The 21078-nt window shown below is 32.3% G+C and overlaps 1 protein-coding gene across 7 annotated transcripts in view; it reads right to left on the reverse strand.

Annotated features, from left to right (window-relative positions):
* LOC142221044 (uncharacterized) overlaps nt 1-3520 on the reverse strand; it is a 27221-nt gene extending 23701 nt beyond the window's left edge. For 2 of the 7 annotated variants that reach the window (XR_012717942.1, XM_075290539.1), the window contains exon 1: nt 3087-3520. Coding sequence is in view for 5 of the 7 variants with exons in the window: in XM_075290539.1 (XP_075146654.1) it covers nt 3087-3284 (198 nt within the window). In the remaining 2 variants the exon portion in view is untranslated. The remainder of the gene's footprint in view (nt 1-3086) is intronic. The other 5 variants (XM_075290538.1, XM_075290542.1, XR_012717943.1 and 2 more) reach the window with 4 other exon arrangements.
* Between the last annotated feature and the right edge of the window lie 17558 nt (nt 3521-21078).

The raw sequence follows: 21078 nt of genomic DNA on the forward strand, positions 1-21078 counted from the left end.
AATTGGTCCATATCGGTCTTTAGTTATATATAGGCGATCCACAATCACACAAAAATTGGTCCTTATCGGTTCATACCCAGCAAAAAAAATTGGATGTTCTTCCAAAGCCACAACTTTAAAAGCACTTCCAGAAGATGCACTCCCAATGATGTTCTTTATTTTAACTACCCAGGAAGTTCTTTTAATTCAATTTTTTATAACTTGGTTTTTAATACTTGTAATGGGTAATTTTAACTTCTTTTGTATCAAATAGGTTAAAAACAGAGTAAGAATTCATAAAATGGTACAAATCATTTAAATTTATTATACAAATTATTTATTTGACAAAATATCACAAAATTTTTTAATTTATCCAAAACATTGATTTCGTATCACACCTAAAGAAGTGATGCAATTTCAGTGTAACGGCTGATTAAATGGAGGACTTCCGTCCTATGACAAGCCCATGCGTCAATTTTGCACCACTTCCGGATTGGAAGTGGTGACGCTTTTTTTTGCTGGGATTCAATGGCGTTTATGGCTGACTGTGCTAAGGCGTTCTGTTATGGTACCAGAAAACCTAGGTTCAACCCCTGGTTGGAGCGAAAAAGTTTTTCAAATTGTAAAAATTAGATAATAGGAAAATAATTGTGTAATAAAACATGTGGATGAAAAAAAAAAGTGAAATTGGTTGAAAAAATTTTTTTTTTGCTTTTTAAATTTCTTCATTCTAATTAACTTCCAGGGCACAACTTCTAAAGCAATGCAAAAAGGGAGTACTTCCGTCCTATGACAAGCCCATGTAAAATTCATTGGAGATGATCTAAGTTTGCACTACTTCCGGATCACAGATTGGGGATCCAAACTACTTTTTTGGAAGCTCTTTTTTTGCTGGGCTAAACCACATAGTGGTCAGGGTAGAATAACTTTGATCTGCAAAAAAAATGTGCCTACCAGAAATATTTATTTTAGACCGCATAAAATATATACCGATCTACTCAGAATCACTTCCTGAAGAGATCTAGCCGTCCATGTATTTGGTGTTCGCAGGATTCCGGTCGCATTTATTAGCTGATTTCAATAAAATTTGGTACACAGTGTTTTTTTGACACAAGGAAGAACGAAAAAAAAACAAGTATATACGGCCGTAAGTTCGGCCAGGCCGAATTTTATGTACCCTCAACCATGGATTGCGTAGAAACTTCTACGAAAGACTGTCATCCACAAATTTCAACTCACTCGGATGAAATTTGCTCCTCCAAGAGGCTCCAAAACCAAATCTCGGGATCGGTTTATATGGGGCTATAAATGATTATGGACTGATATGGACCACTTTTGGCATGGTTGTTAAATATCATATACTACCACCACGTACCAAATTTCAACCAGATCGGATGAATTTTGCTTCTCAAAAAGGCACCGGAGGTCAAATCTGGCGATCGGTTTATATGGGAGCTATATATAATTATGGACTGATAGGAACCAATTCTTGCATGGTTGTTGGATACCATATAAAGGGTGATTCTTTTGAGGTTAGGATTTTCATGCATTAGTATTTGACAGATCACGTGGGATTTCAGACATGGTGTCAAAGAGAAAGATGCTCAGTATGCTTTGACATTTCATCATGAATAGACTTACTAACGAGCCACAACGTCGAATTTTCAGTGAATGGGCCCTAGAAAAGTTGGCAGAAAATCCGCTTTTTTATCGACAAATTTTGTTCAGCGATGAGGCTCATTTCTGGTTGAATGGCTACGTAAATAAGCAAAATTGCCGCATTTGGAGTGAAGAGCAACCAGAAGCCGTTCAAAAACTGCCCATGCATCCCGAAAAATGCACTGTTTGGTGTGGTTTGTACGCTGGTGGAATCATTGGACCGTATTTTTTCAAAGATGCTGTTGGACGCAACGTTACGGTGAATGGCGATCGCTATCGTTCGATGCTAACAAACTTTTTGTTGCCAAAAATGGAAGAACTGAACTTGGTTGACATGTGGTTTCAACAAGATGGCGCTACATGCCACACAGCTCGCGATTCTATGGCCATTTTGAGGGAAAACTTCGGAGAACAATTCATCTCAAGAAATGGACCGGTAAGTTGGCCACCAAGATCATGCGATTTGACGCCTTTAGACTATTTTTTGTGGGGCTACGTCAAGTCTAAAGTCTACAGAAATAAGCCAGCAACTATTCCAGCTTTGGAAGACAACATTTCCGAAGAAATTCGGGCTATTCCGGCCGAAATGCTCGAAAAAGTTGCCCAAAATTGGACTTTCCGAATGGACCACCTAAGACGCAGCCGCGGTCAATATTTAAATGAAATTATCTTCAAAAAGTAAATGTCATGGACCAATCTAACGTTTCAAATAAAGAACCGATGAGATTTTGCAAATTTTATGCGTTTTTTTTTTAAAAAAAGTTATCAAGCTCTTAACAAATCACCCTTTACTAACATCACGTACCAAATTTCAACCGAATGGGAAGAATTTAGCTCTTCCAAGGTGCTCCGGAGTTCAAATCTGGGGATCGATTTATATGGGGTCTATATATAATTATGGACCGATATCGACCAATTTTTGCATGGGTGTTTGAGGCCATATATTAACATCACGTACCAAATTTCATCTGAATCAGATGAATTTTGGTCTTCAAAGAGGCTCAGGAGGTCAAATCTGGTGATCGGTTTATATGGGGGCTATATATAATTATGGACCGATGTGGACCAATTTTTGCATAGTTGTTAGAGACCGTATACTAACACCATGTACCAAATTTTAGTCGGATCGGATGAAATTTGTTTCTCTTAGAGGCCTCGCAAGCCAAATCGGGGGATCGGTTTATATGGGTTTATTGCGGTGAAACCACTTAGAGAAGTTTTGAAACCCTCAGAAATATTACCAGCATTACTGAGGTGGGATAATCCACCGCTCAAAAACTTTTTGGTGTTCGGTCAAAGCAATGTAAAACAAAATATTTTTGGAATTTGTTTACGAGCCCTGCGAAAGATATTCTTTGCATATCTGACTCACACAGCCCCAATCACTTTTCCATACAAACCCTTCAATTCGAATTTTATTTATATAGAAATAAATTTTTTTCACTTACCGACATATTATCCGAATAATTATCTGCCGAATCATCGTTAATTCCTCTTAAATATGAACTCGTTGCAGTTTTCGATGGCGTATACGAATCGGAGGCCAACATCAATTTCAAACGGCCCACCGCTTCATTGTAAGCATAATTGGTGTAATCCATGGTTTTCGATTTCTTGTTAATGCCGCCACCTTTTAAAGGCTTCATGGAGATATTTCTATGTTGAAAATTTTTAGAAGATAACCAAAGCAAAACAAACAAAAAAAAATTATTTACACAGCAAAAAATGATTTTATTTTATTTTTTAAGGTAGTATTCAACTTTTTTTAATTTTTTATTAACACTTAATGTTATTTTCTTGAAATTTTAAACATTTTGTTAAAAGTCTCGTCCAACAACAACCCCTTGTAATGCATGCTAATTGTCTACTGAATAAGAATGGTAAAATGAATGAAATGCAGCAGTAGTTGCTAGTTTTTGAATCGAATTGGTTTGTATACCAGGAAAAAAACTATGTAAAGGTTTTGCCTTTACCCCCTGTCCAGCAAGTACCAAGTGTGTTTGAGACAATTGGTCAAATTTGGTTTCTTAGGCAACGTGTCCATTGTGCGATGATAGTTTTTGGTTAGAATTCCAATAAGCCGCTATAAAACACCCCTATCAAATAAACAGTTAGTAGATTTAGGGGTAGGTCTTTTAATTTGGCTATGCTTCAATGAAATTTTGAAGAGAGTCGAAACCAAAGAAAGGATTGTAATAGAGAATAGAGAAATCGAGAGAGAGTAATAATTTAATAGTTTTTCATGAGTGTAAAAATTTATGTATAAAGTGCGGCCGGGGTTTAAGCCAAAAAAATCCACATTGTTAATAGAAGGCCTAATAGGAAATGTCCTCACGATATGTGTGGTGCTACTATTGTCTACCAGTTAACGAGTAACATAAATTTCCATTGTTTTTATAATGAGTAAAATATTTTCACTTTTTGCAAATTCCTCTCTTGAATTATGTGGCCAATACGTCAAAAGAGAGTTATCGTTTGGAAAGATAACCTCTGACCTCTCGTTAAATTCGGCCAAATAGAAGCTAATATGATATCTGCCATTTGTTTCTTACCGTTAAGAATTTCTAAAAAGTGTTACAAAAAAACTTTGAGAGAGATTGGTTAATAAATAAGAGAAAATCACACGATCCATACATATGGGAGTTTTATAGAAATCTGATCCGATTTCAATGGAATTTTGCAGAATTACACAGAAAAAAAGTGTCTCGTAAATTTAAGAAGATTTTTACAATAATTTATTACAAGAATTTTCCAGAATTTTAGTTCATTTTTCGTATCTTCAACGAAAATTAACTACTCGAAAGGACATTTTACAAATTCTAAGTAGCAATCGTTTAGTTCATGGCCTACAAAATACGATGGAAATTTCCTTAAAAAATTTCTTAACTGGTAGTTAAAAATTCGTTTATCATGCTATAAAACTACTTGTGAAATGTAAAATATTTTCTAAATAATAAGTGCAATTTACCATAAGATTTTTTTGTATGAGAAAATATTTTTTTACGAAAAATGAACTTGAAAGTGGATAGCAATTTCTTACTGACAATTCCTATGGTTAATAATTGTTGGTAAAAAATTTCCCAATGAAATATTTTTAGTTCACATGTAATTAAATTTATAGACATTTTCGTCAAAAATGGGTAGATATCATTTCATGAAGTTTTTGCTAATTTTAAGTTAAACGTTTCATCGTTCTTATACTGATATGCATTTAAGAGTATTGTTTTTAGAGTAAATTGTGGACAGATGCGATGAACTAATGCATACTACAGAGATCTTTCTCGTCAAAGTGGAATATGTTTAATGTAAAGATGATGTTACTTGAAGTTTTTTTGAGAGTGAGAGCATGCAATGCAATAATGAGAAATGGTAGCGAGTGATGGGGACGTTGTGTATATCTGAGCGTGGGGTTGTTTTTGTTCTTTCAGTGGTTTGTGTGTGTGTTTATTATTGGCGAATGGTTTATTTGTCTGGATGAGGTGTTATTTTCAATGAAGGCACATGTGTTTTTGTTGTTGTAGGAATGTTTTGGTTTTGCTTGGTTTTGTTTGGCATGCTTCAGTTATATAGTTGGCGTTGGCGTGGGCTGTTGCATCTTTTTAGCAAGTATGTAACAAGAGAATATAAAGGTATGGAATATTTTTTTTTTGTTTAGACATATATTGGTGTTTGTTTATTAAAACTTTGAAATGAAAGTTATTAATATTTTAGCGATGAGATGTACGATGGCGAAGTGATGATCGGTAGCTTAGAAAAAAGTTATTAAGAATGTTCAATATTTAGGAAAAAATGTTGAAATGGAAAGTATATTGAAATTGTTTTATCTAATTAAATTTTTATTATTCAATGTAAAAAATAAATATTCAATTTAAGAGTAACTCCAGATGAATTTGGAAAATTGTTTGTTACACCTCAGCGTATAGTTTCATGATAAATAGGTAAGAGTTCTTTTTGAATGTGGTTTTCTTTTAAAAAATAATATTCTTTATGTATATTATTATTTGCTAATTATTATTATTTTTTTTTTTAACAAGTTTCATGTTTTTCTTTGTTGTAAAAAAATATCTAAGTTAAGAGCAACCCCAGATGGATTCGGGCAAATTTTTATATTTCTCCTCAGCGTATAATTTAATAGAGAAGTGGTAAGTTTTCTTTTAATAATTGGCTTTCTTCTCACTAGAATATTTACGTTTTAATGACATTTTTATTGTCAAAAATTACAGGTTTTAATACCTTATTTTAGTATTACTTTAATCAAATATTTTTGGAAAATTTTTGTTACACCTCAGCATATAGTTTAATCATAAATTGGTAAGTATTGTTTTCAAAATGTGGTTTTCTTTTAAAAAGGATATTTTTTATTTCTGTCATTATTTGCTAATTATTATTATTATTTTTTTTTTTTTTGAAACTAGTTTAATGTTTTTCTTTGTTGTAAAAAAAAAAAATATTTAATTTCAGAGAAATCCCAAGATGGATTCGGGCATATTTTTATATTCCTCCTCAGGTATAATTTAATAGAGAAGTGGTAAGTTTTCTTTTAAAATTTGGCTTTCTTTTCACCAGAATATTATCAAAATTACATCTTTTTAATACCTTATTTTAGTATTACAATAATCAAATATTTTTGGAAACAAATTTGATATTTTTATTGTAAAAAACAAATATTTAATTTCAGAATAACAATTTGGAAACATTTTTATGAATTGGTAAGCTTTCTTTAAAATTCTTTTAACCAGAATATTTAGTTTTTTATGCATATTATTTCTTTAATTAGATTTTTTGGAAACCAATTTAATGTTTTCTATTTAATGTAAAAAATAAATATTTATTTCAGAGTATCCCCAAATGAATTTCGATAACTTTTTAACCTCAGCGTACAATTTAATAGAGAATTGGTAAGTTTTATATTAAAACTTTGGCTTTCTTTTGACAAGAATATTTATTGTATTATGTCCTTCACATCGATAACAACACAGTTTTATGAGTTAATATATTACTTAATTCATTATTTCTCTAATTGTTTCAGGTACAAACTTTATGAGGTACGTTTATCTAAGAAAACTTGAATTCCTTACACCATTTAATAAAATGCCCCCAAATATGGTAAGTTACAAGCTAATTTAAAGAGATTAAAAATTATATTTTATTACATGTTAATTTTTAGCAAATTTCATTATTCCTTCCATTTTTTTCAGCAAGATATGTTAATATACTAACGATGAATAAAAACCCAAGGAAAAGTCAAAATGTCCAAATAGCGAGTTAAAATAAACTACTTTCTTGTTCCACGTGGTCATAGTTTTTATTCACAAAAACATTGTATTAAGAACTCTCATCATAAGTTTTTATAATAAAGTACTTTTGCTTAAAGAAAGTTGAATTTTAATGTATGAAAATTTTCATAATAGTAAAACGGGTTGTTGTTCCTTTAATTATTTAATTTCTCTGTACTGTGGAATGATTGATTTAAAAATAGTTTAGTCGTCGACATTTTAAAGAGACTGTTAACCACTTTTTATTATCGGGTTTCCCAAAAACTAAGCAGGTAAACCAAAATAATACTGACTTTTTAACTCGGTAGGGGTATATAAATCTTATGGTGTTGTAAAAATGCACTAAAATACAATGTTATAGATTAACTAAAATTTAAGAGAATTATAAACTAGACAAGTTGAAAAAAATCTTAAGGGCTAAATCATGGTCAATATTACTACAGTTTAGTTCATTTTGCAATGGAAAAAGGTTCACTGTTTTTTCAGTGTAATTTTACTACAATCAGTTAGTCAATAAGAGTTACAGTAATCCCTCGATTTACGTCGTCTCGGTTTACGTTGTTTCGATTTACGTCGTCAAATTTTTTGTTCCATTAAACTTCGATTTACGTCGCAATTCGATTTACGTCGTCGATTTGTTTGCCAACTTTATCAGAAACGCCTTCCATACGTAAAATATGTATCAACGATGATGACATCGAAACATTTTTTTTCTGAAATTCTTACCGAAATTACTGAATTACCTTTATTTTTGAAGTTTTTTATTATGTACACGCACATACATACATAAGTGGACTTAGGAGTAAGTAAGAGCAATTGTTAATTCGGTTTACGTCGTTTCGACTAACGTCGTCAAATTCCGGAACCCATCACGACGTAACTCGAGGGATTACTGTATTTGACCCCATTTGTTGAAATCGGACTATACAAACATATTTGAGCAATATCTAAATTTGATCCGATAGTTTCCAAATTCAATAGCGTTTGTCCTTGTGCCAAAGAAAACACTTGGTACCAAATTTCATCAAAATCGGCTAATAATTGCGACCGGAATCTTTCAAATTACAAATACATGGACAGATGGACGGACACCACGGGCTAGATCTCAGGAGGTGATTCTATGTTAAGTAGATAAATTGTTTCAAGAATCACTTAATTTTCTTCACTTCAGTGCCTCATATATTTCTTCGAAAGTATTACAAAATGTGTGTATGTGTGTGTGTGTGTCTATGCGTATCGATTGATTGTCACCATTTCATGGACATGGTCAATGAATATGCCTCTTGACCCACAGTTGATAACATGGTTCTTCAATCGGCCTTGATTGAAAAATAACAACAACAAAATTGAATTAACAATGTCCACAACATTGTGTGTATCGATTTCCATATTTGTTTGCAATAAACTAGACATACGGTCACATTGCATGACATAAAGAAATGCAACGCTAATCAACATTAGTTTGAAAGGGCAGACGTTTTCAACATTGAACTTTTAGTTTCAAGCTCAATATGGCTTTTCGATACGGACTTGTTTAGAAGACAAACAAAAAAACTGAAGAAGTAAATATCAATAAATTTAAATGATTTCTAAGCCATCTAATTTTATTAATTTTGTCAATCCACACTCAAAGAAAAGTTTAGTTGCATACAAAGATTTTGACCTTCCCTTAAGGATTTTGGTACTGAATCCGAGCCCAAGATGATGCTTCTTTAAAATAACGACATTTTTAGGGAGCGTCTAGCTTTAAATCTACACCCTCAGAAAAATCGCTTCTGTAACATATGCCCCAAACACATTTTGCTGCAAGCATATATATTTTCAGGATTTGTCCAAACAAAATATTGTTTGTATTGTTCAAACATATTATGATTTAACTTAGGCATACACTTGTAGAAAAAAATTTAATGAAATTTTCTTTGTCTATATATATTTTTAAGGCGCCAAATGTTTACTTCCATTCTTTTACTTGCAGCATACTCTTTCTAAACACATATATGTTTATGGGCTATTTCTAAATTAATATATGTTTGCATCCAAGCATTTTATATTTAAAAGCATTTTATGTCCCAAACATAATATATTGTAACATATTAACATATATGTCCCAAACATGTTATGCTAGTTTATGAACATTATATGTGGAACACAATGTTAGTAAAAAACAAGTAAGGAAAGTCTAAAGTTGGGCGAGGCCGACTATATTATACCCTGCACCACTTTGTAGATCTAAATTTTCGATACCATATCACATCCGTCACATGTGTTGGGTGCTATATATATAAAGGTTTATCCCAAATACATACATTTAAATCTGAAGCAATTTTAAGGAAACTTCGCAAAAGTTTATTTATGCGAACCCGATTTGGGGTCTTGGGCTTATAGAAACCGTAGTTTATAATCAATTTGCCTGAAATTGGAAATCTAGATGTATTTTAGGACCATAAATAGGTGTGCCGAAAATGATGAGTATCGGTCCATATTTTGGTATATGTAGCCCCCATTTTACTTCTTGGGCTTCTAGAATCCAAAGTTTTTATCCAATTTGCCTGAAATTGGAAATCTAGAGGTATTTTCGGGCCATAAAGAGGTGTGCTGAAAACGGTGAGTATCGGTCCATATTTTAGTATAGCCCCCATAAGAACGCGAACCAGATTTAACTCCTTGGGTTTCTAGAAACCGTAGTTTTTATCTGATTTGCCTGAAATTCTAAATATTCTGGTATTTGAGGCTCACAAAAACGTGTATCGGATTAAGTTTTTATCGGTCCATTTGGTAATGCCTCCATATAGACCGACTTCACTTCTTGAAGGTGTAGAAGGCCAACTGATCATGAAAATTGCTTGAAACTCAATGTAAAATTTCCAAATTTTACTTCTCGGGTGAAAATCTACAGATTTAAGATTTCAAATAAAGACGTTATTTTATAATTTTCTTGCACACTTACAAGAGATGTTAATAATTCCTCTAAAACTCAAACAAAAATGGTTCTTATAAATCCAGAATCTGATATAGTCCTCATAGGTGAAGTCTTTAAATTTATCTTCCGGAAGTGTCCTCAAGCCCTTCTGAAATTTCAAAGGAAACCCTAATATTTGGTTCATGGTGGTGGGTAATTAAGATTCGGCCCGACCGAACTTACTGCTGTATATACTTGTTTTTTACTAACATTGTGTTCCATCCTAGTGCATTAGCCGACTTAAATTTTGAGTCTATAGATTTTGTAGAAGTCCATCAAATTCTGTCCAGATCGAGTGATATTTAAATGTATGTATTTGGGACAAACCTTTACATATAGCCCCCAACACATTTGACGGATGTGATATGGTATCGAAAATTTAGATCTACAAAGTGGTGCAGGGTATAATATAGTCGGCTACGCCCGACTTTAGACTTTCCTTACTTGTTTATTTTATTGTAGACGAATGATATTGATTCAATGGAATTTAGTATTTAAATCTGGATCAATATGATTGATATTACTGTAGACACATAAATGAACCTGCTCTAAATCCGGTTTATGTTATTTTCTGAGTCTTAGTCTTAATTTGGTAAATCATTTTCAGATATATTGAAGTTTTATATAACATAGCCTTTAAATTAAATTTATTTATTTTTTAAATTAAAATAATAATTGTTCTTTTTTTGTTTTTATTTGTTGCAAAAATATTTTCTGTTATATCGTCCAAATTCAAATCGATATAAGGGTTCCACTTATTCAGAAAAGTATCGCAAGATATTTATGTTAATTTAATTGTAGTTTATTTTAATTTTATATTTTTTTATGTTTTGTTTTTATTGTGTTATTTATTTCAATTTAAATTTATTTTAGTATTGTATTGAATTTATTTTAGTATTTAATTCTGAACCGATATAGCCGATAATTCTGGATGACACATAAATGAACCTGTTCGAACTCTAGCAAATCGTTGATATTTTTTGTTGTTCTTAATTTTGTTATCTAATGGCGATTTCGATTGGGAAAAAAGGTGCAACATTCTCGAAATTGATTGCCAAATATAAAGGACACTGTCATAGATTTTGGATCCTGAATCCTTCACAATTTTATGAATTAACAATAACTTTGAAATGACACTATAATTTGAGCGAAAATGCAATGAGGGAAAAAGTAGTGTAACACCAGGGCAACATATTTTTTGCGAAACGAAAGCGCCCTAAATTTGGTAACTATATTTTTTTATATGTTTGCATAAAATAACTTTTTAAAAATTGTTTTCGTATTGTCCAAATTCACATCGATGTATCTTTTTTTCAGAACAGTTTATAAAGTTTTTTTTTATTTTTATTATGTCAAACCACTGCGAAAAGCAAAAGCTTATTACATAATCAAACATTTTTTCACCATACTTTTCCATACGGAAATTATTTCCCATTTTCACAAAATTAATCCTTGCCTTGATTTAATCCTTTTTGATCGTGATGTACTGATGCTGCAGAGGCTCTCTTTATCCGATAAACACAATGAATCACGCCTCTTATGTCTGGTGGATTGATGAAGCTTGGGATTGTGGTGATGAAGCTGGTGGAGGTGGTGCTGTTGCTGCTGCTGCTCCTGGTGATGACTTTTATGCCACAAATCGGAATTCGTGAGCTTCGACAAATCCGTTAAGTTCAAGTCGCGTTGAACGTCCTTTGACGAATGACGAGGCGTATTCAATTGACTCCAAATATCCGACACTAAATGTTCGCCTTTCATTTTAGACAAAAAGAAAACAGCACACGACCCTAAAGGAGCGGTGCAAAATCCTCTCGTCTGGGAATGGGGTAAACCACTTTTGTGTTTTCTGTGGGGAACCTCAATTTGTGGTGTTCATGGAAAAACAAACAAACAATTGCCGAGTCACTTGCGATAATGAAGATTCATGCACACTGACACTAACACAACACAACCGCAGGAAATAACTTTGGACAGGAAACGCCTTTTTGAACTTTTAACACTTCCTTCCGTTTTTGTGTGGTGCAGTCAAAGAGCGCTTTGCTAATCTATTGCTATTTTACAATGCACTGGCTCTAATGGCAAATAATGGAAGAACTTTTAGAGTTTGTTGTTTTTTTTTTTTTGGTTTGTGATTTTCTTTTCTTTTTTCACTTGATTCTTGTTGCACTTTGCCAAAGGATCCTAGTGTAATTCGACTACGATTCTTAGCAATTTCAAAATTCTTTTTTGTTTGGCCAAGTTGTTAAGTTTTATTTGATTTAGCTAATGGAGCATAATTGTTTCTTCTTTATGACCGCCTTTTCAACACTTTGTTTTGCTTTAAACGTCTTCAATGGCTGAGGGTATTTTCTTTGAGTTGTCTTCTTAGAGCCGGAAGCCGGAAGATTTTCCTCAACTCAATCCTATGATTTTTCAAAACGACTAAAGTGTTGTCAGTCTGACGTCAGGGCTTTTATAGACTTGTTTGGTTTGTTGTTTGATTTTCCAAACCCTTCGTTTAGGTTGTTATAGCGCTAACTGCTTTATGTTGGAATCGTTGTGGACCCAATAACAACTGGGTATGCGTTTTCATTTCCCTTCGAATGTTATTGAAGGGTTTTCCATGTTAATGGGTTTTGTGCCATGTTGTGATGTGCGGAAGAATAGGGCACAAAAAAAAAACAAAAGACACAAGAGAAATGATAGGAAATAAAACAGAGCATTCCGTAACATAATTTTTCCCATATATGCGAATAATGACAATGGCACAAAAAAAGTTTGAAAAATCAGGGCCGTAGACTACGAAAGCATAAGTAAGGGTATAAATAATGCAGAACATAAATATTTGAAGCCTGATTTGGCATAAGTAAATTGATAACTACTATGGTTTATTATGGTAATGCGCACACACAAAAAATAATTTTTGGATGATCTGATACAATTAATTTTAAATTGAAATGTCTTCATCGTACACTGAAAAAACAATGAAAACTTTCGCTTAATTTTAGAAAATTTTGAATATTTGTACACCCTCAAAAAAATCGCTTCTCTAACATATGTTCCAAACATATTTTGCAGGAAGTACATATATTATTGAATATTGCCGAAACATTATTAGGTTTGTTTTATGTGAACATATTATATGTTTGGAAGCATTTTGAGCCCAAAAATATTATATGCTTGGAAGAATTTTCTCCCCAAGAAGATTGTGCTCATTCCCTCACATAATTTTCACTTCCACGAAATTTTTAGTTCTTGGCTCCTTTTTCTGTAATACAAATAATGTTGAAGAAATTATTCAATTTTATATATATTTTTTTTAAATTTTACCTTTCCCCTGAACGGAGAATCGAACCGGGAACCATGTAATTTGTAAGCCAACACACTACCACTGGGCTACGTAGCTGTTATAGTCACCAATAGACATTTATCGTTATAAGTTACATTTGTATAGCATAGCTTGCAGCGCCCACAAGCCCATGCAAACATAACATTATTAACAGAAACATACATTTGTTGGCCACGTGGAGCAATGGTTAGCATACGTTACTATTTCTTTTAACGAACCAAGAAAAACAATTGTGCCCATAATGCCAAAATGATAAACAAAACACATGTCCACACATACATAAAATGCTGCTCTCAAGGCGAAAACACATGCTGTTTTTTTTTTCAAATGTCTATTCTTTTGGTTCCGAATGTATATTCTCTTTACTCCGAATACCCATTCTAATACTCAAATTAAATAATATTTAGACTTAACCTTATCAAATTTTTGGCCTTATTATAAAACAGTTTTCCGAAACAACATACAGCGGTTTCACAGAAATTGCTCTCTTTTCATTCTCTCGCTGTGTTATGTTGATATCTTTCGTCAACCCTCCCGGTTTCCATCTCTATTTCTTTCTCTATACTCTCTCTCTGCCGCTCTCTGAATAAAATATCACAACATATATATGTTTACTCGAAATTTGTAAATTTATATATGTTTACATTCACACATATTATTTTTATAAAACATTCATGCCCCAAACATAATATATTCTAACATATTAATATATGTGTCGCAAACATTTAGTGTTAGTTTAGGAACATTACATGTTTGCACTTAAATATATTGTGTTTAAAAATTGTGCCCGAAACACATTTTGTTTATATCGGAACATATGAAAAACATATTTTTCTAACAGTGTAGAAATAAAATTTTGGAAAAAGTTTCTATAAACAATTTTTTTTTTTGAGAAATTTTTCTATAGAAATAAAATTTTGATAATAAATTCTATAGAAATAAAATTTTGGGAAAAAATTCCATAGAAATAAAATTTTGAGAAAATTTTTTAGAGGAATAACATTTTGAAAAAAATTTCTATAGAAATACAATTTTGACATAATTTTCTATAGAAATAAAATGTTGACAAAATTTTCTACAGGAATAAAGTTTTGACATAAATTTCTATAAAAATATTTGTTTGATAGATTTGTGGTAATTTGTGGTAATCTTCAAATATTGTTAGAATTTTTTTGGCACGAGTGGTAACTCTTGTTACCACACATTGTTAAAGATCGAGCCTTGCCGGCTTCTAATTTCCTCCTCTAGAGCCACCAAAATGTAAAAATTATTACAAATTGTGTTGAGTGAAAATGTCCTACATTGTGGCCCTACGTCCCTACAAGACGCTAAATATTAGAAAACCCCTACATATAGGAAATTTCCCCTATTTCTAGCAACACTGGCTGTAGTTGATATTGCACCTACGGAGTTAGTATGCCACTAATATTGAGCCCATTATTAAAAAAGAGAAAATCGCTCAAATAGTGTGGGTAATAAATCCAAATTTGTAAAAATCGAGCAATATTCTTATGTAAGAGCTACAAGTACGTATAAATACGATTGGCCAGTACATCAAAATTTGAAATTTGAGTAACATTGGTTAATAAATAAGAGTACTATGGCCAAATTTGCAAAATCGAGCGATGCATATATATGGAAGCTATATCTGAATCTGAACCAATTTGCATAATATTTTGCGGGTTTGATTAATACCACAAAAGGTTACCTTGTGCAAGATTTGAGTAAGATCAATTAAGAAATGAGGACAGTATGGTCAAACATAAGGTTATTAGGGGCGAATTTTATCAAAATCGGGTGATACATATATGGGAGTGACGTGGTATTTTGTAATTCAAAAATTGAAACACAAATTTTACAAAAAAAGATGGTAGATTTATTTATTCTTTTTAACACGTCTACAAATATTTTCTAACTAAAGGCCGGTATGCACCTCTAGCGAAAAATTTCATTCCCATAAGAAATGCATTGCTATTTATGCTAACGAAATTTTCGGTAGCGTTCAATTTCGTAAGCTGGTACGCACCTCTAATGAAAATAACAGGGTTGTCAAAAGCATATTTTGGCAGCAAACATTTAATTTATTACAATCATTGTGTGCGTAAAAGTTTTAAAAGGTCTGTAAATAATAAACAATTTATTTGAGGAATATTTGGAACATATATTAACAATTTTTAAAAGCGATTAGCTGGTTTAAAATTTTGGTACACAGCCCTGTTTTTTTGTTGTATACTTAAATAAATTTTTGCTACCGAAAATTTCGCTAGAGGTGCATACCGGCCTTAACTCAAAAAATATGTATTGGAAAATTAAGGCAAGCAACAAAAATGCAATGCCTACTAGATATTCTCTTGCAAATTTCAAACATTAAAACAGAAATATATTATGCTAGCACTACATACTTGACAAGAAAGGTAATGTTAAAACTACTTTGTTAAAATATTTTGTTTGGTTTGATTATAATAAAGTTACATGAATACAAACACAAATAAAAAATTCAAATCTAAGAATACTTGATGAAAATTGAAATTTTAATATTTAAAATATAATTATAAGTATAATAAAAATAATGGAGCCACCACAGGAGCTATATCTACATCTGAACCGATTTCGATGAAACTTTGCACATATAGTTAGTACTATGGAGGACTGGGTCTAGCCAACTTTGAGTAAGATCGGTTAATAAATAAGGGTTCTATGGCCAAATTTGGGAAAATCGGGCATACATATATATGGGAGCTATATCTAAATCTGAACCGATTTCGATGATTTTTTGCACATATAGGTAGTGCTATAGAAGACTACATTAAGCCAAATTTGAGTAAGATCGGTTGATAAATAAGGGTTTTATGGCCAAATTTAGAAAAATCGGGTGGTACATATATATGAGCGCTATAGCTAAATCTGAACCGATTTCGATGATTTTTTGCACATATAGTTAGTGCTATAGAAGATTACATTTAGCCAACTTTGAGTAAGATCGGTAGATAAATAAAGGTTTTGTGGCCAGATTTATATATATATATATATGAGAGCTATATCTAAATCTGAACCGATTTGGATGAAATGTCGCAGACTTGAAGGGCGATGAAAAGGATTAATGGCGCTTATGCAAATTTACCAAGTGATAAAATATCGAAAAATTTGACTGTTTTTGCTTGTCCCGATAAATTCCGGAATGTTCCGCGCAATGTCCCGGATTTCGGCAACCATCATCAGGCATCCCTAGCCGAAAGTGAAACGTTATATGTTTGAACCAAACAAACAATATTTTGTTTGCACCAAGATGCGATTTTTTTGAGGGTGTATATGGGGCGCTACGTAATGAGCCACTTAAGTTTTAATATAGTCCGATCCCAAAATTAATAGACCGATTCCAAGTTTTAATTCATCACGGTTAATTATAGCTCCCATATATATATCGATCTCCAGATTGGGCTCCTTGACCCTACAGGGGACTTCCTTTTTATCTATTGCAAGTTGATTTATCTTTTTGCAATATTCCCCATAAAAGTGGATCAAACAAGTACCTAATGAAATAACATACATATATCCCACCTGTGGGCGATAATATTTGGTCAAATTTATTTATTTTAATTTCAATTCTCACTAATCGGCCTTGTCCCCACTTAATTGCCACGCACCTATGCTCAAAGCCAATATCATTCGTTGAAATCTTATCCAACATATCTGTTAACACCTCTACCCAACCAACCAGGCCCATATTAAACATTGAAAGAACATTTCATTCATATTTATGGCCAAGTTAAGCGAAAAAGCAACAAATGTTTAAACAAAACGAAAACGGAACTGAACTCAATGTTTGATCAATACCACCACTATACACTTCTATACATTTGTGAGTGTGTGTGTGTGCGTATGTTTCTTTAGTTTTTGCATTCCGAGTTCCATGACACTGTGGTGTTATTTAACCAACATTTTTACAAGGCAACAAAGTATATCGACAGACATTCTATTTTGCTTAGATGAACTGATTGACAACGAAATGTGGGCTATAGGCTGTATGGAAACAAAACAAATGTGTAACAACGAATTGTGAATATACTTCTATGTTAAGAAAGAAAATTCGAGGAAAAAATTTAAAAAAAATTGGAAGTTATTCCATATGCATTTTTAAAGCGCATTCCGAAATGCTCTATCAATATTTTGTCACTTTAAATTTACTCCTCCAAGAGGTTCCGTAGTTCAAATCTGGGGATCGGTTTATATGGGGGCTATACCTAAAAGTGGTCCGATATGGCCCACTTACAATACTATCCGAGTTATATCAATAACATCTACGTGTGTCAAGTTTAACGCTTGGTTCGTTCGGAAATTAGCGTGATTTCAACAGACGGAGGGACATCGTTAGATCAACACAGAATTTCACCACGACCCAGAATATGTATATAAATACTTAATGGGTTCTGAGACCAATATTTTGTTGCACAAACGGGATCCTCTATCAATTTTTTCAACTTCCAATGAAGTTCTTTTGGACCAGTCAGAGAAAATACGCTATTGGGCGGTTTAAATTGAAAATTTAAAGTTTGGGCAACTAAATGTCGTAAACAAGAATTGAAAATCAACAAAATAGTAAAAAATATTGAAAATAAAATTAAAAATTTCACCCCCGCGGAAATTTGAACCTGTGCCCAGGGCTGTGGAGACGAGCCAATTTTGCTCGACTCCGACTCCAGCATTTTTCATCAGCCTCGACTCCGAAGTCGACTCCGGGTAATATAACTAAATCTCATTTTAATAACACTAATTTGTAGTTCTATTGTGGGGGGTACCGTAAATACGAGCTATATAAAGGTTTATATTCCCATATGCATGAATTTGAACCTGAACCGATACAGACAAAATTGTATACACTTGTACAAAATCTATGTACTTAAAATTTAAATCTAACATTATTAGACGAAACACAATTTTAGTAAAAAACAAGCATATACGGCCGTAAGTTCGGCCAGGCCGAAGCTTATGTACCCTCCATCATGGATTGCGTAGAAACTTCATCTAAACACTGCCATCCACAATCGAATTACTTAAGTTGCGGTAACGCTTGTCGATGGCAAGGTAACTTAAAACCTCCTAACACCATCTTCTAAATTGTATGTAAGTCCATACGTGGTATATATTAAATCAAAAAAGATCGATCCAATACGTATATAATTCAGTTTGACAAAGTAGACATAAAATTTTGATAAAATTTTCTACAGAAATAAAATTTTAACAAAATTTTCTATAGAAATAAAATTTTCACAAAATTTTCTATAAAAATAAACTTTTGACAAAATTTTCTATAGAAATAAAATCTTGGTAGGTTATTTTTGGCTCGAGTGGCAACCATAATTATGAACCGAATAAAATTTGAACAAAATTTTCTATAGAAATAAAATTTTGATAAAATTTTCTATAGAAATAAAATTTTGACAATGATGAAAATTTTATTATGAACTGAATAAAATTTTAACAAAATTTTCTCTACAAATAAAATTTTGACAAAATTTTCTATAGAAATAAAATTTTGGTAGATAATTTTTGGCTCTAGTGGCAACCATGATTATGAACCGATATGGACCAATTTTGGTATGGTTGTTAGCGACCATATACTAACACCACGTGCCTAATTTGAACCGGATCGGATGAATTTTGCTCCTCCAAGAGGCTCCGGAGGTCAAATCTGGAGAATGTTTTATATGGGGGCTATATATAATTATGGACCGATATGGACCAATTCTGGTACGGTTGTTAAAGATCATATACTAACACCATGTTCCAAATTACAACCGGATTGGATGAAATTTGCTTCTCTTGGAGACTTCGCAAGCCAAATCTGGGGATCGGTTTATATGGGGGCTATATATAATTATGAACGGATGTGGACCAATTTTTGCATGGTTGTTAGAGACCATATACCAATACCATGTACCAAATTTCAGCCGGATCGGATGCAATTTACTCCTCTTTAAGGCTTCGCAAGCCAAATCTGGAGATCGGTTTATATGGGCGCCATATATAATTATGGACCGATGTGGACCAATTTTTGCACGGTTGTTAGAGACAATATACCAATACCATGTACCAAATTTCAGCCGGATCGGATGCAATTTGCTCCTCTTTGAGGCTTCGCAAGCCAAATCTGGAGATCGGTTTATATGGGGTCTATATATAAATATGGACCGATGTGGACCAATTTTTGTATGGTTGTTAGAGACCATATACCAACACCATATACCAAATTTCAGCCGGATCGGATGAAATATGCTTCTGTTAGAGGCTCCACAAGCTAAATCTGAGGGTCCCTTTATATGGGGGCTATACGTAAAAGTGAACCGATATGGCCCATTTTCAATACCATCCGACCTACATCGATAACAACTACTTGTGCCAAGTTTCAAGTCGATAGCTTGTTTCGTTCGGAAGTTAGCGTGATTTCAACAGACGGACGAACGGACGGACGACGGACATGCTTAGATCGACTCAGAATTTCACCACGACCCAGAATATATATACTTTATGGGGTCTTAGAGCAATATTTCGATGTGTTACAAACGGAATGACAAAGTTAATATACCCCCATCCTATGATGGAGGGTACAAGTAAGGAAAGTCTAAAGTTGGGCGGGGCCGACTCTTCACAACTTTGTATTTAGATCTACATTCCGATAAAATATCAAATACTCCAAATTTTGAGAAAATTTCCTATAGAAATAAAATTTTGAGAAAATTTCCTATAGAAATAAAATTTTGAGAAAATTTTCTGTAGAAATAAAATTTTGACAAAATAGAAATAAAATTTTAACAAAATATTCTATAGAAATAAAATTTAGACAAAATTTTCTAATAATAATTTTTTGAAAAAAACTATCAATAGAAATAAAAGTTTGCAAATTTTTCTATAGAAATAAAATTTTGCAAAATTTTCTACAGAATTAAAATTTTGAAAACCTTTCTATAAAAATAAAATTTTGACTAAATTTCTAAGAAATAAAATGTTTACAAAATTTTCTATAGAAATAAAATTTTGACAAAATTTTTTATAGAAATAAAATTTTCAAAAATTTTATATAGAATTAAATTTTGCAAAATTTTCTCTCGAAATAAAATTTTGACAACATTTTGCATAGAAAAATAATTTTAGGAGACACGTGGAAGCTAATCTTTTCATAAAAATTTCAGTATTTCGAGATCTTGATGCAATTTAAATGTTCTTACATAAAAATTTCGATTGTTTTCAAGATTTCACGAATTAACCTCCTTTTCGCTCTATGACGCCTTGTTAAGAAGATATGAGCAAAAAAATATCAAGTTTTCAGGTTTGAGATATAATTTTAGATTTTTGGGGGTAATCGCGAATTAATTTTTTATGATTTCGAGGAAAATCCTGATTTTTTGTGCAGGTGATCAGTGTTGACAGTATTGGGGATTTTTACCCAAATTGGGGATATTTTTTCGTGAATGGGGGCACGTTGTGGACTTGGGGATTTGGTGGGGAATTTCCATACATTTGGGGATTTTTGTGGAGTTTTTTTTTTCAAGAAATCTGAGTTGGGGACTTGGTGGGGAATTTCCATACCTTTGGGGATTTTTGTGGAGATTTTTTCGAGAAATCGCTTTAACCTTTTTTAACAAAATTTTATTTCTTTAGACAATTTTGCCAAAATTTTATTTCTATAGAAAATTTTGTAAAAATTGTATTTCTATCGAAAATTTTGTCAAAATTTTATTTCTATAGAAAAATTTGTCAAAACTCTATTTCTATAGAAAATTTTCTCAAAATTGTATTTCTATAAAGAAAATTTTCTCAAAATATTTTTCTATATTGAAAATTTTCTCAAAATTGTATTTCTATAAAGAAAATTTTCTCAA

The sequence above is a fragment of the Haematobia irritans genome, chromosome 1 (genome assembly GCF_050003625.1).
Source record: "Haematobia irritans isolate KBUSLIRL chromosome 1, ASM5000362v1, whole genome shotgun sequence".
Taxonomy (NCBI): Eukaryota; Metazoa; Arthropoda; class Insecta; order Diptera; family Muscidae; genus Haematobia; species Haematobia irritans.